Source organism: Mustela nivalis, assembly GCF_964662115.1.
Source record: "Mustela nivalis genome assembly, chromosome: 15".
NCBI classification, from domain to species: domain Eukaryota; kingdom Metazoa; phylum Chordata; class Mammalia; order Carnivora; family Mustelidae; genus Mustela; species Mustela nivalis.
Genome location: NC_139034.1, coordinates 26,275,443 through 26,302,942, shown reverse-complemented (window position 1 = coordinate 26,302,942; position 27,500 = coordinate 26,275,443). Strand labels below are relative to the sequence as shown.

General features: G+C 41.5%; 1 protein-coding gene across 1 annotated transcript; it reads right to left on the bottom strand.

Annotated features, from left to right (window-relative positions):
- Positions 1-431: 431 nt before the first annotated feature.
- Positions 432-25,928, bottom strand: LOC309849182 (small ribosomal subunit protein mS31-like; the record flags this gene model as incomplete). The annotated part of the gene is made up of 6 exons (XM_082701508.1): positions 432-781; positions 1,778-1,921; positions 7,350-7,429; positions 8,857-9,015; positions 10,418-10,638; positions 25,794-25,928. 6 exons carry the CDS (start codon positions 25,926-25,928, stop codon positions 765-767), a joined length of 756 nt encoding a protein of 251 aa, XP_082557634.1. The 3' UTR covers positions 432-764.
- Positions 25,929-27,500: the final 1,572 nt, after the last annotated feature.

Genomic DNA, 27,500 nt, shown 5'->3' with positions numbered 1-27,500 from the left:
TGGGATCGTGACCTGAGCTGAAGGCAGATGTTTAACCGACTGAGTAACCCAGGTGCCCCTGGAAAGAATAATACCTTGAGAAATATACATTTTATATATACCAGGTGAAACACAGCAACATAGCATCCTTTATGACTGCATATACCATACAGATCCACAAAATATTCAGAATTTCTTAAAGGTTTTATCAATCTTCAAAAAGTTTTCCTACACAAAGTAATAATTTATGAAGATATAAGACAAAATATTTCTGATACTTAAGCTTCCATTCCACTTATTAATCCAAACAAATGAAAGATTATAAAAAAATAAAATGTTACAATGACAGCATACTACTACAAAGGTTAAAATATGGACTACATTTTCCTAAGACTTACCACGATGTTTACAATTCCTAGCTAATAGTATCATAAAAGTAAGTGAATCTCTTCTTTTTTTTTAATCTATTTTTTATTTATTTTCAGCATAACAGTATTCATTATTTTTGTACCACACCCAGTGCTCCATGCAATCCGTGCCCTCTCTAATACCCACCACCTGGTTCCCCCAACCTCCCACCCCCCCACCCCGCCACATCAAACCCCTCAGATAGTTTTTCAGAGACTATGGACTCTGAAAAACAAAACTGAATCTCTTCTAATAGAAAATACACCTAAAAAAAAAAAAGCACAAGAAATAAATTGCATAGTAATACTGTTTTCCTTTTGAGTGACGGAGAAGTAATATCTAGAGAATAATCTTCAGGAAAGTAGATAACATAGCGTCTAGCAGTTCGAAGAACCTAGGTATGGAGCCAGAGTTCCAAAAAGTCTTGAAGTCTTCTAACATTTTTGCTTTGAGTAGCATTTAAGCACAAGAACCTTACATCTCATTAGTGCAATAGTTTTATGAGTAAAAGATAGCCAGCATAAAACTTAAGAGTTGTAATGTCCTCTAAAACCAAAATATCATCTCATACGCAAGATTTAATGTATGAGAAGGTTTTCCAGGTTATCTCCTGTTTAGCAGTTAGGAAACTGTCATCATTTGTAGTCAACACCTTCATGTCACATAGAAATTCATGACATGGGGCACCTGGATGGCTAGGTCAATGGGCATCTGCCTTCGGCTCAGGTCATGATCCCAGGGTCCTGGGTTCAAGCCCCACAGCAGGCTCCCTGCTTGGCAGGAAACCTGCTTCTCCCTCTCCCACTCCCCCTGCTTATGCTCCCTCTCTCGCTGTGTCTCTGTCAAATCAATAAAATCTTAAAAAAAAAGAAAGAAAAGAAATTCATGATACAATTCTAACGTATGGTTTTACTTGCTTTTAAAATTTTTATTATTTTTTTAAAGCAGACTCCATGCCCAGTGCAGAGTCCAACACAGGGCTTAAGAGCTGAGCTGAGATCAAGAGTTGTACATTTAAGGGTACCTGGGTGGCTCAGTCGGTTAACTGTCTGCCTTTGGTGCAGGTCATAATCCCAGGGTCCTGGGATCGAGCCCCATATCAGGCTCTCTGCTTGGCAGGGAGCCTGCTTCCTCCTCTCTCTCTGCCTGTCACTCTGCCTACTTGTGATATCTATCTGTCAAATAAATAAATAAAATCTTAAAAAAAAAAAAGACCAGAATTAAGAGAAATTCTAACTTAAAAAAAAAAAACACTGTCAAATTTCTTTTCAGACACCACAGAAATATTTATACAGTTTTGAAATTCATGTAAATATCTAGACTCTATGACTGAACACCAACCAGACTTAATCTCGATATGGAATTTTATAAACCTCTGAAATTAACTTACCGGCTTCATTGTCAATTGGAAACTCCCACAGCTTCCCCTCTTTGGTCCACTGGATCATCTCTGCAAAACCATTCTGAAGGGGCTGTTCATTTACCATGGCCAACTGCTTCGCATATTCCACGTCCCAAAGTGAAGGTGCTGTCTCTATAATAACATTTCCAAATAATCACAAGTCAATGTATATATCTTTATTTTTTAAAATGATATAATCAACTCTAAATTAGTAATACATTTCAGGCCCTGAGGATTAAAATAAACAGTATATAATGAAAGGTCACTCACTGAGAGCTAAAGCTAAAGGAAGATGACAAAAATTCTACAGCGACAATTCCTACAAGCCTTAGCATTTACTACACTGCTGGGCAAGCAAGCCCTAAAATCTCACCATCCCCTCTACTGGAAAGAAAAAGGAATGTGTATTTTCTTTAAGAATGTTTTCATGAATGTGAGTAATTTTTTTTTAAAGATTATTTATTTTAGGGGTCCCTGGGTGGCTCAGTTGGTTAAGCATCTGCCTTCAGCTCAGGTCATGATCCCAGGATTCTGAGATCAAGCCCTACATTGGGCTCTCTGCTCCGTGGGGAGCCTGCTTCCCCCTCTCCCACTCCCCCTGCTTGTGTTCCCTCTCTCACTGTGTCTCTCTCTCTCTGTCAAATAAATAAATAAAATCTTTGGAAAAAAAAATTTATTTATTTGAGAGAGAAGGAGAGGGAGAGACCACGTGTGCAAGAGAAGGAAGGGGGCAGGAACAGAATCTTAAGCTCTCCCTGAGCACAGAGCCCACCAACCATGGCTGGATCTCACGGACCTAAGAACATGACCTGAGCCAAAATCAAGAGTTGGATGCTTAAATGACTGAGCCACCAAGGTGTCCCATGAATGTATTTTTTACATAACATGTGACTTTAATATTTAAAGTCTAGCCTCTTTATCTTTATTTTTAGTCTGTCAAGATAAGTCACAATATACTACTATTAATGACCAAAGAAATTAAATTAACATAATAATGATACTACTAAAGGATGAGGAGCACTGACTCTGCTAATGCTTTTTATGCATTAGTTCATCTCATCCTCACAACCAACTCTATGAGTAAGTTCATATAAGGTTAGCTTATGACCACCATCATATAACATTTCAATTATTTATTTGCTTTGGAAATTGAAGACATCTTTCAAGAATGAATCCTATTTCCACCAGTCACTGCTGGTGGGAATGTAAAATGGTACAACCTCTTTGAAAAATAGTTTGGCAGTTTCTTAAAAAGTTAAAAATACACTTAGCATATAATTTCACTCCTAGATATTTACCCAAAACAAAACTATGTCTACACACAGACTTGTATGTGACAGTTCATGAACGACCACACCTAGGCTTAATTAGCCACATTTACAGAATAATCATAACGGGTGCCTGGGTGGCTCAGTGGGTTAAACCTCTGCCTTCGGCTCAGGTCATGATCCCAGGGTCCTGGGATCGAGCACCGGATGGGGCTCTCTGCTTGGCAGGGAGCCTTCTTCCACCCTCTCACTCTGCCTTCCTCTCTGCCTACTTGTGATCTCTCTCTGTCAAATAAATAAATAAAATATTAAAAAAAAAGAACCATCATAAGAGCAAAATAATTATCAGTCACATTTTATAGCTTTATTCAGTAGGCAATGATCAGCCCATGTCTTTTCTGTGATCACAATCATCACCACCATCATCACTGTCATTGCTAACGGCTGCAACTATATCCTGAATGTCAACTGTGGTTTTGGCACTGTGCCTGACACTTGAATTACATTACTTCATTTAATCCTTGCGAGGTAGGCATTAGCCCTATTTTATAGATGGAGAATGGGAAACTCAGAGAAGTTAGTATGACAGAATCTGAATTTGAATAATCCACAACTATCAAATACCAAAATTCCTTCCATTACGCTATATTACCTCTCAGTTCGAAATTACTGAAGGGTAAGTAGAAAGGTCTATGGCTAGATCCTTTGCAGCAGTGGAACGAACCTGGAGGGAAGCAAAATGTGGGAATCATGGGACAAAAGAATTCGTTCATTCTGAATGAATAATTAATGAATGCCAACTATACATCAGGCATTACTTTAAGTGGGAGAGAGACAGCAGTGAATAAAAACTGAATTGAAGTTTGTAGGCGGTTGGTATTAAACTTAACTGGGAACAAAAGACATTCTTTAGACTCGATCAAGTATAACTTATTAAAACAGTACCTTCATTGAATTTTTAAAAAGATTTTACTTACTTATTCTTACTTAATCTAGAGAGAGAGAGAACAGGGGGAGGAACAGAGGGAGAGAGACAAGCAAACCCCCTGCAACTTGGGACACATCAGGCTCCATCCCACAACCTTAAAATCATGACCTGAGCTGAAACCAAGAGTGGGATGCTTAAATGTTAAATGTTAAATAAATTTACCTTATGAGCATACAATCATTTTATATTTTTTATAGAACACATAAAACTGCAGTGATTCCTTGCCAGCTAATTTAAGAAATAGGATTTCTGATTTTAAAAAGCAAGCTGACTCCTTCAGGAATCCAAGTGCCTCTGCTGGCTGTTCATTAGGTGGACAACTGCAGCTGCCCTGACAATAAATGCCCTTTTAAAAAATTTCTTTTCAGCATAACAGAATTGTTTATGCACCACACCCAGTGTTCCATGCAATACATGCCCTCCATACTAGCCACCACCTGGCTCCCCCAATCTCCTACCCCCTACCCCTTCAAAACCCTAAGATTGTTTTTCAGAGTCCATAGTCTCTCATGGTTCACCTCCCCTTCCAATTTACCCCAACTCCCTTCTCCTGTCTAACTCCCCATGTCCACCATGCTATTTGTTATGCTCCACAAATAAGTGAAACCATATGGTAATTGACTCTCTCTGCTTGATTTATTTCACTCAGCATAATCTCTTCCAGTCCCGTCCATGTTGCTACAAAAGTTGGGTATTCGTCCTTTCTGATGGAGACATAATACTCCATAGTGTATATGGACCACATCTTCCTTATCCATTCATCCACTGAAGGGCATCTTGGTTCTTTCCAGTTTGGCAACCATGGCCACTGCTGCTACAAACATTGGGGTACAGATGGCCCTTCTTTTCACTACATCAGTATCTTTGGGGTAAATACCCAGGAGTGCAATGGCAGGGTCATAGGGAAGCTCAGTTTTTAATTTCTTGAGGAATCTCCACACTATTCTCTAAAGTGGCTGCATCAACTTGCATTCCCACTAACAGTGCAAGAGGGTTCCCCTCTCTCCACATCCTCTCCCAACAAACGTTGTTTCCTGTCTTGCTAATTTTGGCCATTCAAACTGGTATAAGGTGGTATCTCAATGTGGTTTGAATTTCAATCTCCCTGATGGCTAGTGATGATGAACATTTTTTCATGTGTCTGATAGCCATTTGTATGTCTTCATTGGAGAAGTGTCTGTTCATATCTTCTGCCCATTTTTTTTTATATGATTGTCTGTTTTGTGTGTGTTGAGTTTGAGAAGTTCTTTATAGATCCTGGATATCAACCTTTTGTCTGTACTGTCATTTGCAAATATCTTCTCCCATTCCGTAGGTTGCCTCTTTATTTTGTTGACTGTTTCCTTTGCTGTGCAGAAGATTTTGATCTTGAGGAAGCCCCAAAAGTTTATTTTTGCTTTTGTTTCCTTTGCCTTTGGAAACATATCTTCAAAGAAGTTGCTGTGGCTGATATCGAAGAGGTTACTGCCTATGTTCTCCTCTAGGATTCTAATCCACGTTGAGCACATATACCACGGAGACCATGTTGAGGTCTTTTATCCATTTCGAGTTTATCTTTGTGTACACTGTAAGAGAATGGTCGAGTTTCATTCTTCTATATATAGCTGTCCAATTTTCCCAGCACCATTTATTGAAGAGACTGTCTTTTTTCCATAGTATATTTTTTTCCTAATAAATATCCTTTTTGATGCAAGTGTAACAGCTGCCACATCAACAGGGAAGAGGTGTTCTACTCTCCATGACCACACATTTTATTGTGCTTTTTTCAAGTAGCTTGTTAGAATCCTCTAAGTGTGTGTGTGTGTGTGTGCATTTTGTATCCCCCCCCCTTTTTTTTAAAGATTTTATTTATTTGACAGAGATCACAAATAGGTGGAGAAGAAGGCAGAGAGAGAGGGAAGCAGGCTCCCCGCTGAGCAGAGAGCCCCAATGTGGGGCTTAATCCCAGGACCCTGAGATCATGGCCTGAGCGGAAGGCAGAGGCTTAACCCAATGAGCCACCCAGGCACACCCCCCCTTTTTATTAAGGGAATCTCACCAACCAATATGGGCCTTAAACCCATAACCCCAAGATCCAGTTACATGCTCTGAGAACTAAGCCAGCCAGATGCCCCTTGTACTTCCTGTCCATCATATAAGACAGAAAGCAGTTTTCGCGTTAAGGGCAGGCAAGCTGTTCTCTCAGTTTCTCCTTTAGTTTAAAAGAACAAACACTGATTGAATTAACTCCTTTCCTCTATGGATTGATATTTCATAGCTCAATTTGTTAAAAAAAATAAAAGCATTTATTTAAAAAAATTTTTTTAAAGCACTTATGATTTAAGGTAGTTAATTCCTACGATTCGTCAGCCACTGGCTAGGTGTTGCTGGGTATAGAAAAATCAGTGAAACCCAGCCCCTATATCTAGCAGTTTACTGAATAGTGGGAAAAATCAGATGTTTATATAAGTAACTGTAATAGATTAAATGAGCCATTGGAGGCAGACCACGGAACTTAAATATCAATTACAAAATTATCAAGCCCAAAAGCTAACTTATAATCTTTGGAAATGAAAGCCACTTGTAAGCTGAAGACCGTTTGTATTGAGCTTCCTGTTTATCTGAATTTATCAGTAAACCACACAATGTCAAGCAAGAGGACACTCTTACGTCTCTTTTAATTAGACTTAAATGGTGATTATGAAAGATTTGACCTCTTACCCAAAGGGATAAGTACATGGAACAAGGATGGTGTGTTTAAACAAACAAAAAAAAAACACGACCACCACAAATCTGCTAAATATATTTCCTGACTGCTCTTCTTCCCAGCTCCTAAACAATCACTAAGTCAAATCATTAAATTCTACAAATGCTATCTCCCTTTTTTTTAAAAATATTTTATTTATTTATTTGAGACTAAGGCAGAGGCTCAATGACTGAACCACCCAGGGTCCCCCTCTACCCCCACATCTCCTCTTCTAGATAGCAAGCTGCCTCAGGGCAGAAACCATAGTTTATCTTTTGTAATAACATAGTTGCAAATAGAGGGTGACAGTTAATGTTCTAACCCAAATCAGTAGCCAACTGCTAGCTCTGGATTTAAGAAGGTGGTAGTAAATGCCTCCCACTGTCTCACAGAATGCAGCATTTCAAGGCAGGAATCTGGCAAAGACTAGCAATGGCAACAATTACATTCATAAGCAGGATCCAGGCCAACGACAGGACGGATTATTAAAATACCTCACATTGAGCAATCAAAACATTAAGGACTTTTTGTTTAAAGATGGAATGCTTCTACACCTGAGAAATCATGTTCTTAACAAACCTGTTTCAGGTGCCTCTTCGGTAACTGCCTTAAGGTCAAAAATATTAAGTCTCTTCCTTTTGAGCATATTTTTCCTAAGACTGAAAAAGAAAAAAACAATTTAACTTAATATTTTTACAATGGTCAACAAAAAATTGAGAAAACTATTCTATTATTAACATTTTTAAAGATTTTATTTATTTATTTGACAGAGAGAGACACAAAGAACAGAAGCAGGGGGAATGGGAGAGGGAGAAGCAGGCTTCCCTTCCCGGCAAGCAGGGAGCCCAATGTGGGGCCCTATTCCAGGGCTCTGGGATCATGACCTGAGCCAAAGCAGATGCTCAATGATTGAGCCACCCAGGCTCCCTTAAGAAAACTATTTTATATGAAATACTCAATGTAGAAATTAAAAATAATTCCACTGGGGTGCCTGGGTGGCTTAGGTCATGAATCCAGGGTCCCAGAATGAGCTCTGCAGCAGGCTCCCTGCTCAGCAGGAAGCCTGCTTCTCCCCCTCCCACATCCCCTGCCTGTGTTTCCTCTCTCAATGTGCCTCTCTCTGTCAAATAAATAAATAAATAAAATCCCTAAAAATAAATAAATGAATGAATGAATAAATAAAAATTCTACTAACCCACAATAGACATTTTAACTAAACTTCCACATCATAAGAACGGATAACTAAAAACTGGAACAAGTACACTTGAATTTTTGCATCATGATACAATAAAGCAGTTTAAGTAGTTTAATTTCCAAAATATCTAACTAAAAAGATTAATTTTCCATAATTTTATGTGATCCATTTCATATTAAGGTTTTAGAAAACTCAACATTAGAAAGCTATTAAAATATGCTAAATTAAAAGTTGTTAAAGTCAACAGTTCTCTTAGTTTAAGGGCAGAAAATACTGCATGTTTAATTATAAACTATAATTATAAAAGATGGCACAGATAAATCAAAACATTCCCACTTATAAAGCAATCATTCTGTAATTTTAACATAATGATTAACTTTACCTAACATTTAAAATTAACTATTAAAATTAATGTCAGAGAGTTAATAGGTAACTTTTCCTTGTATATTTTAATCAACTGCTTTATGCATCAATTCACATTCATACTTGAATCAATTTATTGGGAGATTAAAAACCGGTTCAAAACTGGATAATCAGTTTTAATATAATTTTTGAATTCTTGGGGCACCTGGGTGGCTCAGTCAGTTAAGTGTCTGCCTTTGGCTCAGGTCATGATCTCAGGATCCTGGGATTGAGTCCCCCAATTTGGGCTCCCTGCTCAGTGAGGAGCCTGCTTTTCTATCTCAAATAATAAATAAAATAAAATAAATCTTTAAAATTTTTAAAGACTGCAATCTTACTTGTCAGTTTTAAAAAAAAATTTCTAATATTCCACCTATGAGAAATATTTAACGTATAAATTGATATACTGTGCACCTTACTCACCAGTCACATGAAAAGAATCTATTTGGAAAAACCAGCATTACCGACAGAACTATTTGATTCACTAACCTAACTTTAGTTCTTTCTCCATCTTTCTGTGCCTTTGAGACTTCCTCATGCTGCTGCAGTTGCCTGAGCAGCTCTGACTTGGTTGTCTGCTTATCAAAACGGAGAAAATCTGCAACAGCAGGTGCTGCTGCTTCCAACTCAGGACTCACAGACTTGGTTCTAACAAAGAAAATGAAAAACAAGGGGGAAAAAAAGGCATTACCTATTATGCCATTAGTTTAGTGGAAAGTAAAATGATTCTTTTTCCAGAGAAAACTTTTTTTGTCATTCAAAAAATCCATTTCTCACAAAAATCAGTAATTTTTTAAATATTTGGCTTTTTTAAAGGAGGCACCACACCCAGCCTGGGGCTCAAACTCAGGACCCTGAGAGTCAAGATCAAGAGTCACATGCTCAATCCACAGAGCCACCCAGTGCCCTAGGTATTGCTTTTTTTTTTTTAAGATTTTCTTGATTTATTTGACAGAAAGATACAGCAAGAGACGGAACACAGTCGGGAGTACTGGGAGAGGGAGAAGCAGGCTTCACACCAAGCAAGGAGCCCGATGAAGGGCTGGATCCCAGGACACTCAGATCAGGACCTGAAGGCAGACACCTAACAACTGAGTCACCCAGGCGCCCCAGTATTGGTTTTATATAAACTTTAAAATGTCAAAAGTTGAAGGTAATGGATACTTGTTGAAGCACAATAGTAACTCAGAACAACACATTAAAGTAATATATTAAAGTATAAATTAAGCACAATACTAACTCAGAACATATTAAGTTAAATATGTATTTTATATATATATATTTATGTAATGGGTAAAGGAGAGGGGTGGGGAAAAAAAGAGTGGCGGTTATAGTTCACTGGATTTTTAGATGCCAATTTATTTCAGAAACTATATATATTGCAAGCCAATATTAAAGTAGCTAAATCTCTTCACATATCATGATAGATCCATCTGATGGAATAGTACTCAGCTCATGCTATTCACATGATTGAAACAATGAAAAAAAACAAAGGGATGCTCTGTAATACTCCTTTTATACAACTTCTGGAACACGACTGGGATTAATAAAGCATTCTGTGCTGCCCACACCATCTCAGCTTCACTCCGCCAAACTGGAATTGCATGCTTGGTGAACAAGCTTCGTGGTGGCAGAACTTCGGGGTTTAACGCCAGTATCGGTGCAGTGTGAGTACTTTAAATGACGAATCAAAGAAAAAATGGAGGCAGGAATGAGACCGTTATAGTCTCGGGAAGTTAAAAAAAAAAAAAAAAAGAAAAAAGGAGTGGGTGAGACAACTTTGCTTCTGGAGCCCGGACTGAATGGGGGGAGGCGTGGCGGAGCGCTCGGGACAGGAGCCAACCTTGGACCCCGAGCTCTGTTTCTCACCCCGTTATGACCTTGGGCAAGTCATTTTAGCTTTCTGGGATTTCCCGTTCCTCAGCTTTACAGCAACGGCCTCTGAGATCCCGCGGGCTGGAACATCCACCCCAGGAAGCGGAGAAGGACCACTGAACGCCCCGGAGGTCGCCTTGACACCCGCAGGGCCAACAGCGCCCCAATGCGGTACCTGACCGTTCCGTGCGGAGCACCGAGTAGCACAATCGCAGCCTCTGAGCCTCCAGAGCATAAAGGGAAGCGGGAGAGAGGGCGCAGAGGTAGGAACGCGGAGACCCTCGGAAACACCGCCAAGACACAAACGCAACTGGGAGCAGAAACGAACAGGCCGTCCCTCTGCCAAACACGTCCCCCGCTCTCTCTTTCCGTTCCGCCGCCTGGTGCGTTCCTTTCCTTCACGTTCCGGTGGGCAACAGGGGCCTGTAACTGAGTTCCGGCCTCGTCCGCGGCCCGGCCCCGTCAGCGGCGTCAGGGCGATTCTAGTGGCCTAGGTGGAGTGGATGCCTGAGTTCAGCTAAGATGCGCCGGTTCAGGCATCAGGACCAGCGCGGGAGAGGAAGAGAGTGGAGGAAGCGATCTAGTGTGCAATACTACTTTGAGGGGCGGGGAAGAGGCAGAGAACTGACCCCACTGGGCGCTGTCTGGGGGAGAAGGTGCACAGCGTTCATCACATTCTCAGAATGGCCCCTGGCCACAAGGTTAAAAAAGAAAAATTCCCCTGGAACATAGAAATTAGTATTTCTTTTCAGTCTCTGTTCTTGATGTAGCGTCAAAACAGGAGACCTGTATGTTTCTTCGCCCGCCCTCCACCCCAAAATTGTTTCAGAGAGAAAAATGAGCAAGAGAAAGGCGTGGCTTCGTCCTGCCCTTGAGGAAGGCCACGAAGGCTGAACGAGGGGGGTCAGACCTCGGCGTGCATGAGCAGAATGGTGGCCGCCCAAGGCTGACGTCAATTTTCCCTACCGTTTCAAGAGGGACTCAAGATTGGTGGCGAGGGTTCTGTAAACGGAAATACAGAAAAGCCTATGAGTCATAAACACGTTGGGAAAATGTGCCTCATGGATTAGTAAGGACTGAAATTTACCCTAGCTCAACTTTCTTCCTTTCTTCTTCTTTTTAAATTTTTAAATAAATTTTTGTAAGATTGATTGATTGATTTTAGAAAGACTGAAAGATTAGGGAAAGGGGGAGAGGGAGACAACGTCCAAGCTGACTCCTGCTGAGTGCAAAGCCAGAGGTGGGCCTCCATCCCAGGACCTTTGAGATCAGGACCTGCATCGAAACCAAAAGTCCAACGCTCAAAAGACTGAGCCACTCAGGCGGCGCAGACTCTCAACTACTGCTTTCCGAAAGAGGCCTTTAATGATTACCCTAGTTAAAATAGCCTCCTGCACCACCCAGTCCCAGTCTCTGGCAGGGATCATTGTTGTCTACCAATCCCCATTTCACTTAGGATACACATAAATACAAAGTGGTATAATTGGTGTACTATTAAAAGTGATGATCAGACTATTACTTCTGATGAACGTCAAAGTCCTAATGCTCAGCAAACAGAGCCAGACGTAAGAGGCCATACACTGTATGATTCTGCTTCCATAACAGTGTGAAGAAGACACAGCTAAAGGGAAGAAATCAGATCAAAAGTTACGAGGAAGTGGGGATGGAAGGAGGGGATTGGGTACAGCAGAACATGAGGGAACTTTTTATACTTATTGAAATACTCAGGGCGTCTGGGTGGCTCAGTGGGCTAAGCCTCTGCCTTGGACTCAGGTCATGGTCTCAAGGTCCTGGGATTATGCCCCATGTCAGGCTCTCTGCTCAGTGGGGTGCCTGCTCCTCCTAGCCCCGCCTGCCTCTCTGCCTGCTTGTGATTTCTGTCTGTCAAATAAATAAATAAAATCTTAAAAAAAAAAAACTTATTGAAAAAAAACTATATCTTGATTCTGGTGGGGGTCATGGCCTTTCAGACTTACCAAAACTCAAGACTTGTACACCTAAAATGTGTGATTTTTACTGTATGTAAATGATATATCTCAGCAAACCTGATTTGAACAAAAAAGTTAATTAAAGCAGTTAGAAATCTGCAATTATAAAATTGGTCACAAATTAAACCACAGGAGAAATTTAATATATCCTAAGAAAAAGAAAAGAAAAAACCTGTCCTTTGAAAAAGTACAATTTGTGCAATGGTTCAAAGCAATCATTTATAAAAGAAACAAAAATGTAGCCTGAAAGCAGAAAATGCTTTTCCTCGTTCTTCTATTTTGCCATGGAATCACTAGTCATTTTCTTCTCAGTGCCCCCTGAAATGCACTTTCTAGAACAATGTACCTTTGGCAAGAGGCAGCAAATCAACTGAAATAGGTCCGGATATCCATCAGGGACTTTGTCCTACATGTCTCATGAAATTCTACACTAATTAACTTGACAAGCTTTCCATGAGCGGAAAAGGCAAAAATTATTCTATATTTCAGTTACCGATTGCTGTGTAACACTCCAAAACTTAATGGCTTAAAACAACAATTTATTCTCTCTCACAGTTCTGTGGTTCACTGGGTGCAGCTGGACGGTTCCCCCTTGGGGTTAGTCATGTGGCTACAGTCAGTTTGCATCTAGTCTGGATTGGATGTCTCGGATGTTAATCTCATTCACTTATTTAATGGCACATCTGGGATGGCTGGAAGACACGGGGCCTGGCCGAGTAATATTCTCTCTCTCTATTGCTTCCTCTCTCTCCACGTGGCCTCTGAAGGGTAGCAAAATATGCCACCTTAAAATATATCACTTGGGTCATAAAGATCATTTTGACCTGTGGACATTTAAGATGCAAATACAAGTGGAGCTCTCCGCCCTCCCCCTATTTGCCTAAACGCAGGACATAAACTTTTGAAGGTGTTCCCGCTCCCTTCTCTACCAGGAAAAACAAGTTAAGCACTGGCTACCACTCTAGAAATGTCAGCCCAGAAATGGCACTAAAGGAATCCACATAAATAACTTTACTAACTATCCCTTAGTTTACATTAGACCCCACCATATATTTGCCTTTTTACGATTTGCTGCCCTAGAAACTGAAAATCCTTTGCCCTGCTCTTGTCACTTCCCTGAAAACTCACCACTGTTTTAAGATGCTATAAAAGCCCCAATCTAACCACCTCTTTGAATCACTCATCTCTGAGTCCTCTCAGACACAGAGATATGTCTGTGCGGCATATGCATTAATGAACTTCTATTTGTTTTTCTCTTGTTAAACTGTCTTCTGTTAGTCTAATTTGAACCTAAGATGGGTAGAAGGAAAAGAGATCTTTCTCCTCCCCTGAACATCCCTACCTGGCTATCTTGGGCTTCCTTACAACGTAACATCTTAGAGCATTTGAGTTTTTTACATAGAGACCAACTTACCATATAGCCTTACATACAGTGAGCATTCCATGAGGCCCAGAGTAACACTGCACAGCTTTCTAGGACCAGCATTGGAAATCACATAGTATCACTGCCGTGGTATTCTGCTGGTAAAAATAAGCCATGAGGCCAGCCCAGATTCTAAGGAAAGGAACTGTACCTCCCCAGGACCCTAGGAGGAGCGGCTTGTGGGGCCCACCTTTGGAGACTTGCTCCCATCTCTCAGCAAACTTCTAACTACATCCATTCACTGTACCAGCCACTCTGCTGTCTTGTTTTGTCTTTTTTTCTTTTTTAAATATCCAACTATTTTGATAATTGTTTAAGAACTCATTTCAGTTTATATAAAATATTACAAAGAAGTATCACATACATTATTTAATTTGGTCATTGTGATACTAATAGAGGAAGCCAGGACAAGGATTTTTTTTTAAGATTTTATTTATTTATTTGAGAGAGAGAGCATGCAGAGGGAGAGGGAGAAGCAAACTCTCCGCTGAGTGGGGAGCCCGGTGCAGGGCTCCATCCCAGGATCAGGACCTGAGCCCAGGGTAGACGCCCCACTAGCTGAGCCACCCAGGTACCCCAGAGCAAGGATTTTTATCCCCGTTGTACCAACAAGAAAATGAGGCTCAGAGAAGTTCATGGAGTCACCCGAAGTCACGTGACTAGTAAGTGCCAGCCCACAGGCTGCTGACTCCCAACCAAGGCTTTCCACAGGCTCTCATGCCGGCTCAATGGCATGTTTGTGTTTCACTGGCATCATTCCAGCCTGAATGTCGAAGTTCACTTGACAGTGTCCAAGTGCTGGTGTCGGCAAAACCATGCCTCTGAGGTTAGGGTGGTAAGACAAATTAAGAAAAAGCAAACAAAGCTTTAGGGAACTGCCCACTGGAGAGATTTTAGTGAGCCTGTGTTTCAGATGAAGATTATAGATATTGATTGTACTATTTATTTAAAAAAAGGGCTTCTTCAAACTGATTTGATTTTGTTTATAAAATATGAGATAACCCTTCTGAATAAAGTAGCAATAAATTGGGGGGTCCCTGGTTGGCTCTGTTAGGTAAGTGTCTGCCTTCAGCTCAGGTCATGATCTCAACATCCTGTGATCACCACTCCACACCACCCTGCATCTCCCTTTGCCCCTCCACTCCCATTTGTGCTGTCTCTCTCTCTCTCTCTCTCTCTCTCTTTTTCTCTCAGTCTCTCAAATAAATAAATAAAGTCTTTAAAAAGAAAAGCAGCAATAAATTTGCCATCATGCAATAACGTTAGAGATGATGCCAAGGTAACCTTTTTTTTTTTTTTTTGACAGAGAGAAAGACAGCAAGAGAGGGAACACAGCAGGGGGAGTGGGAGAGGGAGAAGCAGGTCTCCCACAGAACAGGGGCCTGATGCAGGGCTCGATTCCAGGATCCTGGGGTCAAGACCTGAGCTGAAGGCAGACGCTTAATGACTGAGCCACCCAGGTGCCCCTGATGCCAAGGTGTCCTAAAATTATACATAGACAAGTCATGAATGTTCAAAGGATCACTGAAGAAAATATTAAGGTCTCAAATATTTTTATTTATTTATTATTTATTTAGAGAGCAGCAGGAGGGGCAGAAGGAGAAGGAGAAGAATCCCCACTGAACCGGAAGCCAGACACGGGGCTTGAACCCAGGACCCTGAGATCATGATCTGAGCCAAAATCAACAGTCAGACACTTAATGGACTGAGTCACCCAGGTGCCCCAGGTTTCAAATATTTATACTGATGCTTCAGATATGTTTCAAATATTTATACTAATTGTTTAGCATTACTTCACAATGCCAAGCAGATGTCGAAGTCAATAAAAAAGGGAGGATTTGCTGATGTATGTTAGAGAGTTAACTTCATGGAGCTTCTTACCTCTTTAACACCTGGAGACAAACTGACATTGGGTCCAATACTATAAGCAGACAAAACTCTTTGAAGTTTGCCTTGTGACATAGACCACCCACAAAGTTCACATAATTAAAGAAAAATAAACTCTAACATGTGTTTTTATACTATTTGTATTTTAATCAAAAGCAAAGAAATGAAATCAAAATCGAAAAATAAATCAAAAGCAAAGAAATGAAAAATTAAACAATCACACTAAAACTTCGTAGCTCAGGGGGCACCTGGCTGGCTCAGTTGGTAGAACACACAACTCCTGATCTCAGGGTTGCAAGTTCAAGCCCATGTTAGGTGTTGAGATTACTTAAAAATAAAATCTTAAACAACAGCAACAACATGGGGGCACCTGGGTGGCTCAGTCATTAAGTGTCTGCCTTTAGCTCAGGTTGTGATCCCAGGGTCCTGGGAACGAGCCCTGCTTCAGGCTCCCTGCTCAGCAGGAAGCCTGTGTCTCCCTCTCCCACTCTCCCTGCTTGTGTTCCCTCTCTTGGTGTGTGTCTCTCTGTCTAATAAATAAGTAAAATCTTAAAAAACAACAATAACAACACCTCTACAGAAGGTGCAATACAAACAGTAGAATGTGGTTGTTCTGGGATGTATATAGTGAAGGACCAGGCTCTGCCCAAGAAACCTTATCTGTGGAAAGGGAATAGTAATGGTACCTACCTTCAAGGTGGCTATGAGGATTAAGTGGGTTAAGATGTGTACAACTGCTTAGAACAGTGCCTAGCACACAATAAGCACTATAGAAGTGTTTGCTACTTTAACATTGAAAGACAAATGGTAATATCCTTTGAAAGTTTAAAAATTACAGAAGCTATAAGGAAGACAACTTTGTTTTTGTAATGAAACTTGTATGTTTAAATAATAATAGACATACAGAAAAGTTGCAAAAGTTGTACAAATATTTCTCGGACTACCCAGATGTTATCATTTTATCACATTTGTTTTTATCACTTTCATTTTTCTTGCCTGTTATTTTCCCCAGAACACTTGAAAATAAGTTGCAGAGGGGCGCCTGGGTGGCTCAATGGTTAAGCCTCTGCAGTGGGTGCAGGTCAGGATCCCAGGGTCCTGGGTTCAAGCCAAGCATCAGGCTCCCTGCTCAGCAGAAGTCTGATTCTCCCCCTCCTCCTCTCCCTGCTTGTGCTCCCTCTCTTGCTGTATCTCTCTCTCTGCCAATAAATAAAAATAAAAATAAAATAAAATAAAATCTTTAAAAAAGAAAAAGGTTCGCAGAGATAATTCACTTTACCTCTAAATCATGTGGGGTTTATTTCCTCAAAAAGGGATATTATCAGGGCACCTGGGTGGCTCAGTGGGTTAAAGCCTCCACCTTTGGCTCAGGTCATGATCCCAGGGTCCTGGGATGGAGCCCTGCATCAGGCTTTCTGTTTATCGGGGAGCCTGCTTCCCGCTCTCTCTGTCTCTGCCTGCCTCTCTGCCTAGTTGTGATCTCTGTCTCTCAAATAAATAAATAGAATCTTTAAAAAAAAAAGCGGGGACATTATCTCACATAAGTACAGTGCAATTATAAAATTAGGAAATTAACATCAATACAATATTATAATTCAATCTGCAGACCTTATTCAAATTCCACCAATGGTCACAATGATGTCCTTTATAGCAAGAGCAAAAGAAATTTTTTTCCTCATCCGCGACCTGATCAGAGATCACAGGTTGCATTTAATTCCATGCCTCTTCATCTCCTTTGAGTGGAGTTCCTCAGTGCATCATTGCCCTTCATGACCTTGACTTCTTTTTTAATTAAAGTATAGTTGACACACAATGTTACATTAGTTTCAGGTGTTTGACCTTGAGGTTTTTGAAGAGTTCAGGTGAGTTGTTTTGTAGCACATCCATATTTTTTTTTCCTGTTTCCTGTTTCCTAGATTAGTTTTTTAAAATCAGGAGAAATACAGAACTGAAGTTATATTTTTCACTGTGTTCCATGTCAAGAGGTATTTGTGTTTGTCAGCCCCATTACTAGTGGTGTTAAAAATAAACAGCTAGATAAGCAAAATAGGTCAATCAGAAAAAGGCAATTATTATATAATCTCACTGATATGTGGAATTTAAGAACTAAGGCAGAGGATCATAGGGGAAGAGAAGAAAAAATGAAACAAGACGAAACCAGAGAGACTCCATAAGTCCCAAACTATAAGAGACTCTTACAAACCATAAGAGACTCTTAATCATAGGAAACAAACAGGATTGCTGGGGGTGGGGGGAAGGGATGGGGTAACTGGGAGAGGGTATGTGATGTAACGAATACTAGGTATTATATAAGACTATGAATCACAGACCTGTACCCCTGAAATAAATAAAACATTATGTTAATTAATTGAATTTAAATTTGAAAAAAAAAAAAGAAATGAACAGCTAGGTTAAGATATACATAGGGCAAGGTCTAGAAGGGTCCTAAGCACAAGAACTTCTGTCACTTTGACTTGGGGTGGACCTATCCTCCTGGTGCAGAGATGTGTATGCCAAACTTGAAGCTTCTGCAGAAAAGCATTTTGGTTGCGGATGTTAAACTATCTAGAAGGCTAAGAAGCACTCTCCTTTAAAGGCTGTCTTCTGATTTCAAACATAGCACTCCTAGAGAACACCAAAGACAATTTTTTCAGCAATTACTACTTCTGGACCTAAACCTTCATCATTCAAATCTTACTAGATATTCCAGGAAGAGTGTATTGTTATTGTTGTTAAGAATGTTTTTTAAGATAAACCTAACCAAAGAGGCACAGAATCTACACTCAGAAAACTATAAAGTACTCATGAAAGAAATAGAGGAAGACACAAAGAAATGGAAAAGTGTTCCATGCTCCTGGATCGGAAGAATAAATATTGTGAGAATGTCTATGTTACCTAAAGCAATCTACACATTGAATGCAATTCCTATCAAAGTACCGTCCATCTTTTTCAAAGAAATGGAACAAATAATTCTAAAATTTATATGGACCCAGAAAAGACCTCGAATAGCCAAAGGGATATTGAAAAAGAAAGCCAAAGTTGGTGGCATCACAATTCTGGACTTCAAGCTCTATTACAAAGCTGTCATCATCAAGACAGCATGGTACTGGCACAAAAACAGACACATAGATCAATGGAACAGAATAGAGAGCCCAGAAATAGACCCCCAACTCTATGGTCAACTAATCTCCGACAAAGCAGGAAAGAATGTCCAATGGAAAAAAGACAGCCTCTTCAATAAATGGTGTTGGGAAAATTGGACAGCAACATGCAGAAAAATGAAATTGGACCATTTCCTTACACCACACACAAAAATAGACTCAAAAGGGATGAAGGACCTCAATGTCCGAAAGGAATCCATCAAAATCCTTGAGGAGAACACAGGCAGCAACCTCTTCAACCTCAGCTGCAGCAACATCTTTCTAGGAACATAGCCAAAGGCAAGGGGAGCAAGGGCAAAAATGAACTATTGGGATTTTATCAAGATCAAAGCTTTTGCACAGCAAAGGAAACAGTTAACAAAATCAAAGGACAACTGACAGAATGGGAGAAGATATTTGCAAATGACATATCAGATAAAGGACTAGTGTCCAGAATCTATAAGAACTTAGCAAACTCAACACCCAAAGAACAAATAATCCAATCAAGAAATGGGCAGAGGACATGAACAGACATTTCTGCAAAGAAGACATCCAGATGGCCAACAGACACATGAAAAAGTGCTCCATATCAATCAGCATCAGGGAAATACAAATCAAAACCACAATGAGAGATCACTTCACACCAGTCAGAATGGCTAAAATCAACAAGTCAGGAAATGACAGATGCTGGCGAGGATGCGGAGAAAGGGGAACCCTCCTACACTGTTGGTGGGAATGCAAGCTGGTGCAGCCACTCTGGAAAACAGCATGGAGGTTCCTCAAAGTGTTGAAAATAGAACTGCCCTATGACCCAGCAATTGCACTACTGGGTACTTACCCTAAAGATACAAACGTAGTGATCCAAAGGGGCACGTGCACCCGAATGTTTATAGCAGCAATGTCCACAATAGCCAAACTATGGAAAGAACCTAGATGTCCATCAACAGATGAATGGATCAAGAAGATGTGGTATATATACACAATGGAATACTAGGCAGCCATCAAAAGAAATGAAATCTTGCCATTTGCGACAACATGGATGGAACTAGAGCGTATCATGCTTAGTGGAATAAGTCAAGCAGAGAAAGACAACTATCATATGATCTCCCTGATATGAGGAAGTGGTGATGCAACATGGGGGCTTAAGTGGGTAGGAGAAGAATCAATGAAAGGAAATGGGATTGGGAGGGAGACAAACCATAAGTGACTCTTAATCTCACAAAACTGAGGGTTGCCAGGTGGAGGGGTGTTGGGAGAATAGGGGTGGGGTTATGGACACTGGGGAGGGTATGTGCTTTGATGAGTGCTGTGAAGTGTGTTAGCCTGGCGATTCACAGACCTGTACCCCTGGGGAAAAAATATATGTTTATAAAAGATAAAAAATTTTAAAAAGAGTGTTTTTTAAGGATTTATTTATTTATTTGAGAGAGAGAGCACACATAGAGGAGCAGAGGGAGAGGGAGAGAGGCAGACACACCATTGAGCGTGTAGCCTGACACAGGACTCAATCCCAGGACCCTGAGATCATGACCTGAGCCAAAATCATGAGTCAGAGCTTAACCCACTGAGCCATCCAGGCACCCCTGTTGTAAGAATTTTAATATAGCTCTGGGGTGGCTGGGTTGTTTAGTGGGTTAAGCCTCTGCCTTTGGCCCAGGTCATGATCTCAGGGTCCTGGGATGGAGTCCCCATAGGTCTCTCTGCTCAGCGGGGAGCCTGCTTCCCACTCTCTCTATGCCTGCCTCTCTGCCTGCTTGTGATCTCTTTCTCTGTGTCAAATAAATAAGTAAAATCTTTAAATAAAAGAATTTTAATATAGTTCTACATGCAGGTGCTGAAGAAAATGAAAGAATTTTAAAAATTAAGGAGAATATTGTTTCTAGCCAGCTCATGGTGCTGCAGATCTTGAATCTGTGAGTCGAAGGCAGAAATCTAGAAGTAAAAATGTTATTGATGTCACATCCAGTTGTATTTTAAAGCATCATGTACATTTAGTCTTTGATTTTGGGAAGAGTTTTTTAAATATTCTGAATTATAACACGTCTTTGTTCAAGGCCATTCTAAGAGTTTAGGAAAGGTAATATCCTGAGCTACAGAAAGGCATTGCTGGTTCTGTGGACAGAACAGGAAGAACCAGGGTTGAGAATTAGACCTTCCTCAGGTGTCACAGCAGTGCAGTAGGGAAAGGATTGGCCCACTTTATATATATATAAACTGCTCTGATTCCAAAGCATTCTATGAATTAATGATCGTTTGAAATTTTTTCGCTTGAGTTAGAAGTGGGATTCAATGACTAGTGGCTTGCTAAACTGAAAGATGATGTTGGGCGTATATTATAATTATATAAAAATATTGAAAATGGGTGAAATTACAGAAAGTTACAGAAGAGCAGCAAATATGATAAAATAGCAGTTTAGCTTAATAGTGAAAGTGAATTTGCTTCCATTTAATGTACTTGCGTAACACTGAATCTACCCAGATTCATTTCGTACATTATTTAGCTACTATGCTAATTCTAAGAAACACCTTAGCTAAGTAAATTATACATGTTGGGAAAAGTTAGAAATATTCTGCTGGTCTGCCATAGCCGCCAATCTGTTCATGCTAGGGCCACAACAGGGCAAATAGAGAAGCCCCTTTGCTGTGAGGGCAGGTCAGTGGAACACAAATGTCACTGCCCATGTGAGTTTTTCTGGTTCTGGGGCTGCTTGCTTATGCATTCATTGAAGTTTTTGCTGCTTGTTTTATTCCATTTTCCATCACAATTGCTCTGTCTATATATACTTCATATGCAATCACATTTAATTTATATTATGCATTACTTTTCAGTCACTAGCATCACCTGTATATGTGATTCATTTTCCAATAAATATGTTGCTTTGTTGTTTACTATATGCCAGTATTCACTGATACCAATATATTTACTTTTAGCTATAGAGTTTATATAAATATATGTGTGTGTGTATACACACACACACGTATATACACACATACATATTTAAGATTTTACTTATTTTTTTGAGAGAGAGTGAGTGAGAGAGAGAGAGCAAGAGCTGGGAAGGGAGGATCAGTGGGAGAGGGAGAAGCACACTCTCCACTAAGCAGGGAGCCCAATGTGGGGCTCGAGCCTAGGACTCTGTGTGGGCTCATAACCTGAGCCAAAGGCAAATGCTTAACCATGTGAGCCACCCAGGCACTCATATATATATGTGTGTGTGTGTGTGTGTATTTACATATATAATATATGTGTATATATAGTGTATAAAATATATGTGTATATATATAATATAAAATATATGTGTATATATATATACACATATATTTTAAGATTTACTTATGAGAGAGAGAGAGGAAGAGAGAGATCAGGGGGAGGGGCAGAGAGAGGGAGTGGACCCCACCACCCTGCCCCGAGCATGGAGCGAAACACAGGGCTTGATCCCAGGACCCTGATATCATGACCTGAGCTGAAATCAAGGATTGGATGCTCAACCAACCGAACCACCCAGGCACTCCCATAGATTTTATATTTTATCTTCAGGTTTGGTAGACATTACTGAATATCCAGATTGTATGCTTTCATGTGTAAATAAAAGGAAGTTATTTCATGTGCAAAATAATTCCTTCCCTGAAATCAACTCGAAATTAACTTCCAATGCTTTTATGTAAAAGAGTGCATAGAACTTCCTCCAGCAAAACTGGGAAGTACCATGTATATCTGCCATACGACAGTTAATTAGTGGTAATGGGGCACCTGTGTGGCTCAGTGGGTTAAGTGACTCCTGATTTCAGCTCAGGTCATGATCTCAGGGTGGTGAGCCTACATTGGACTCCATGCTGAGCAGGGAGCCTGCTTAAGATTCTCTCTCTCCCTCTGACCCTCCCTCCCTATGTACACCCACTTCCTCTCTCAAAAAAAAAATTGAAATAAACAAATAAGAAAATAGTGATCATCACAACACCAACGGCCACTATGGAGTACTAAACAATCTGTAGCTGCTATCTCATTTACTTCTCCACATGACATCAGGATTATCCAATCCAAGGTCATCGCGTGTCAGGGCAGACAGAGGACACCACGCAAGAAGGAAGTCCACAAACAGTCAATATTTGGAAATCCTACCAGTCAGGCTGCCAGTGGTGTTGGTACACTGAGGTCTGTTCTTTGTGAAATAGGCCTGCAGAATAAGCCCACTTCTCCAGCATTTTAGTTAGGCATTTCAATTCACACATGACCTCATCAGTAAAAGTATCAAATTATTATGAAAGTTCTTCTCCAGGTAAAGTACTGGCTGAAGGCGCAGGTAAAGTACTGGAAGGAGGCTAGGCTAGCTGAGCTCACTTAGGGCATAGTTTGTCACCAGGTTTCCCTATTTGGGTGGGGAATGGGTGGGTGTGTGGCAGAATGTCAGAGGTAATATTTCCCTTCCCTTTTCACAGGTGCGCTAAGACCTGTTGTGCTTCCACACCATCCACAGTTGGAAATGTTTACCTTTCTCAGTAGATATAGATGTATTTCAGGCTAATCCAGGCTATAAATCAAGCCAAACAAGAGTATCAAGCCTAGCCTAAAATAGACATGGATACCTGGTATTAGTATAAATATGTAACATGTGTTATGTGAAAATACAGTTTCGGTCCCCTTGGAATATGAAGATGAGTAAGACTCCATCCCTGCTTCCAGGGTCTGGTGATCGGATCGGATCAGGGTCACAGGTTAACAGGTAACAGGTAACTGGTAACTTGTAACAAGAGATACAAGGCAAAGTGGCCAAAGGGTCATGGTCACGTACTCCTTTGGGGGCACGGGTGGAGGAGTCTCTTGGATCACAGGGTAGCCTTTGCACTAGGTCCTCAGTGCCCCAAACCAAAGGGCAGCGTCAGGTGTGTGGGGGCCAGGGTTGGGGGAGGGTGGGGAGACCTGCAGCAGTGGCCTGTGTGCGAGATGGGGGCCGGAAGAGAAAGTGGCTTCATGCCCTTCAGATCAGACTGTCTAGGTGTTCGCTTCTCAGCCTCAGTGTAAAATGACCCATTCTCAGCAGATTGACATGTAAAATGGCTTTGGATTTTAAGTTTCTCAAAGAGCAGGATCACGTCATTCTAATGTGAGCTGCACAGCGTAAGACACAGCAAATGATTTCTGGAGCTGACAGAGATGTTTCCAGACAGAACCGTCCTCAGCCCCAATTCTCAAGTACCTGAAAGGTCCCTGGTTGCCCCACTTCCACCCCTTCCCTTTTCACCCTCACGCTGCCCCTGGGGGCCTGCCTCTGTGCTGCCTGCCCTTCTCAGAGCTTCCCAGCTTTGGCCCTCCCCAGGACTGGGGCACCCTGGCCAGATCCTCTCTGGAAATTAGGCTTCTCCTCCCCTCAACTGCCTGTCAAACTGCCTCTCTCTCTCTTCTCTGCATCAGGAGGAGGGCTGATTACTTCAACTGACTTACACTAGTGTGCGAAGGCCCAAACTGCTGGCTTATTTAACACTTATTTAACAAGCCATGGCAAGAAAATATGACTTTTGGGACGCCTGGGTGGCTCAGTTGGTTGGGCAGCTGCCTTCGGCTCGGGTCATGATCCCGGAGTCCTGGGATCGAGTCCCACATCGGGCTCCTTGCTCAGTGGGGAGCCTGCTTCTCCCTCCGCCTCTGCCTGCCATTCTGTCTGCCTGTGCTTGCTTTCCCTCTCTCTCTCTCTCTGATAAATAAATAAAATCTTAAAAAAAAAAAGAAAATATGACTTTTGGAAGAAGAGCTTTTAAATTCCAGTAAGCAAGACTGCAGCTCCACTTGGGATTGTTTTGTTTTCCCTTTCCTGGCCCTTGCAAGTTAGGTCCCCAAGAAACCTCTTCTCTGTGAGAGTGAATACCTCTTTGCCCCTGGCATGTATTTGTAGGGCTCAGGTGCCCTCTGCAGGCAGAGATAATCTCATGGTCCATAAAACATTTATACCATGGTGTGGGGAGGGGTGTGGCATGTGGTGCTCCGGTAGTGTGTGTGGGTGTATGTGTGGTATGTAGTACGTGTGTGAGAGTGAGGGGGTTGGTGGATATATGTATGCTGTGTGTGTGTGTGTGTGTTATGCAGTGTATTGTGGTATAGTGTGTGTGCGCTGTGTGGTCTCTGTGTGTGTGTAATCTGTGTGTATGTATGTACGTGGTATGTAGTATGTGTGTGGTATAGTGTGTGTGGTATGTAGGATATGTGTGGTATAGTGTGTGGTCTCTGCAGGCCGTGGGTGATCTGTGTGTGGTGTGTGAATGTGGTATGCAGTTTATGTGTGGTGTGATGTGTGTATGTGGTATATAGAGTATGTGTGGTATAGTGTGTGTGTGGTGTGTGGGCTGTATGTGTATGTATGTGGTATGTAGGGTATGTGTGGTGTTGTGTGTGTATGCTGTGATGGTGTGTGTATGTGGTATGTAGTGTTATGTGTGGTATAGTGTGTGTGTAGTCCGTGTGTGTTGTGTGTGTGTATGTATGTTGTATGGGGGGTATGTGTGATGCCGTGTGTGATATGTGTGTGTATGCATGTGCATCCCTCCTAAAAAGACTACAGATGATTGGAACCTGAGCTGGGGGTTCCCTCATTCCTCTGCCCTTCATTCTAAACCCCTAGTCCAAGCCACCATTGTCCTGGGCTTTGACTATTTCAATGGTCAGCTAAGTGGCCCCTTCCTGTCATTCCCACTCTCCTGCAATTTCTTCCCTACCCAGCCACCAAAGCTCTCATTAATAATGCAATTCAGATCAGCTTTTTCACCTGCTTGAAATCCTAAACTGGCCCTCCACTCTGCTTCAGAAATTTTCCCCCAGAGGGCAAGCTTTCATTTTATTGTTACATCAGTCTCACAAATAAACCAACACAGTGAGAAACTCTGAGCAGGTAAAGTGCAGGGCAGGGGCCTGGCAACAGGAGAGAGGAATCTAGTCTGTCTCCCGGGCCCCAGCCTGGAAAGGCCATTCTATCACACAAGACCAAGGGTAGCTGACAAACAAAGCAATTCACTCTGTAAACATTCTGAGGGGAGGAGTAGAAAAACTTCCCAGGTGGGTTCTGTGCAGGGGGAGGAAATGGACCTAAATGCCCTCCATGCCCGGTGCTTGACTGTGGTTCCCACCTCTGTCACCCTCACTGTTCCAGCCACTTGGGTCCTCTTTTTGATCTTCACAAACACAACACAGCTTTGCTCTAGGACTTTCAGCTTTGGCATGGCATCTCCTCTTTCCCGGACTATTCTCAAAGACTGTCCCATGGTTGCCTCCCTCACCTCTTTCTAACTTAGCTCATCAGCCATCTTCTCAGCTGCACCACAACTGGTGAAGCCAACCTTCCCACTCCGTCATGTAGCCCAGTTGCGTTGCCCTTGCTCACACTCAACACCCTCTGAAGCAAGGTCCTTTCATCCCCTCAATACACTCAATGAGCACCTCCAGTAGGGGCTAAATTGCATGCCCTTGGGCTATAACAAGGTACAGTTAAGCTCCCTGCCTCTTGGAGCTTACAGATCTTGTCAACCCTTTTGTTTACTTATTTAGTGTCAGCCTCCCTCACTAGAATATAAGCTGTCTGAGAGCAGGGACCTTGGTCATCCTTGTTCCCTTCTTTATTCTCAGTGTCTAAGACTGCCTAGCACTGAACATCATTCATGGTCAATTTTTATTAAATGAATAAAATGTTTATATTTTTATTAGGGTACATAGATAACATTTTAAATTACATTCATTGTGATGAAGTCAATTCATTCAATTAGTATTTACTATAAAAATAAGGCAAACAAAAAAAAAACCGAATTGCTAATTATTCCAGTGATCTATAATAACAATAGTTAGCACTGATTGACCACTTATCATGCGTCAGGGACTATAATAAGTTATTTATATATGTTACCTCATCTTACCTTCACCAAATTCCATGACACAGGTAGAATTATTCTTCCCTTTCTAAGATGAGGAATTTGGGGCTTAAAGAAGTTGTCCACCATCATAAAGCCATCAAATGGGAGAGCTGGTCTTCAAGGACAGGAAGTCGGGCTCCAGAGTCTGTGCTTTCAACCTCCCTTCCATGTTACCTATCCACCTGTCCACATTCATATCAGAAAGTAAGTCTACTCATCAACTCCCTACCACCTTCTGAACAAACTCAACACTTTTAGCAGGGTCTGCAGGACCCGTGGAGGCCAGCCCTGCTCCTTGCTAACTTCTTCTCCTATTATCCTCACCTTTGATCCCGCACTGAACCACTGGGGCTTCTAGACCGTCAAGCTTCTTTCTACTTTCTTCTCATGCAGTTTCACAGTTTGTTTCCTCCTTTCAAACTCCTACTCACAATTGCTTCTCATACTTCAAGACTCAGCCATTACTTCCTCCACGTGTGCTTCCTGGCTCCTTGGGCTTGGTCCTGTGCCCTTTCCCTGTTGCTCCCCAGCATCCCAGGCATGCTTCTGCAATACTCAGTGAACTCCTTTCCTTGATGCAGTCCCTGCAATTTGGAAACAAGGCTTTGCATTTCATCTCCAAATCTCCAGTATTTAGCGCAAAGCTTGGGATGGAGAAGTCGACTACTGCTTTGAATGACGGATATTCATTTGGGGATTAGTTGAATGCCATGTTCTAGCATTTTGCACACAGAGTGTGAAGAATCCTATTATAAAGAGAAGGTTAGAATGTGGCACACGGAAGTCCTCATTGGAGAGATCACCGAGGCACTGGGGATAGTGGGGATGGGGATAGTACACAGGGCATCAGTTGGTAGAACCATATCTTTCCCTCATTCTCATCCCCAGAAGACTTATTCTAACCACCAAGCTGGAAAAATAGGTGCTGGG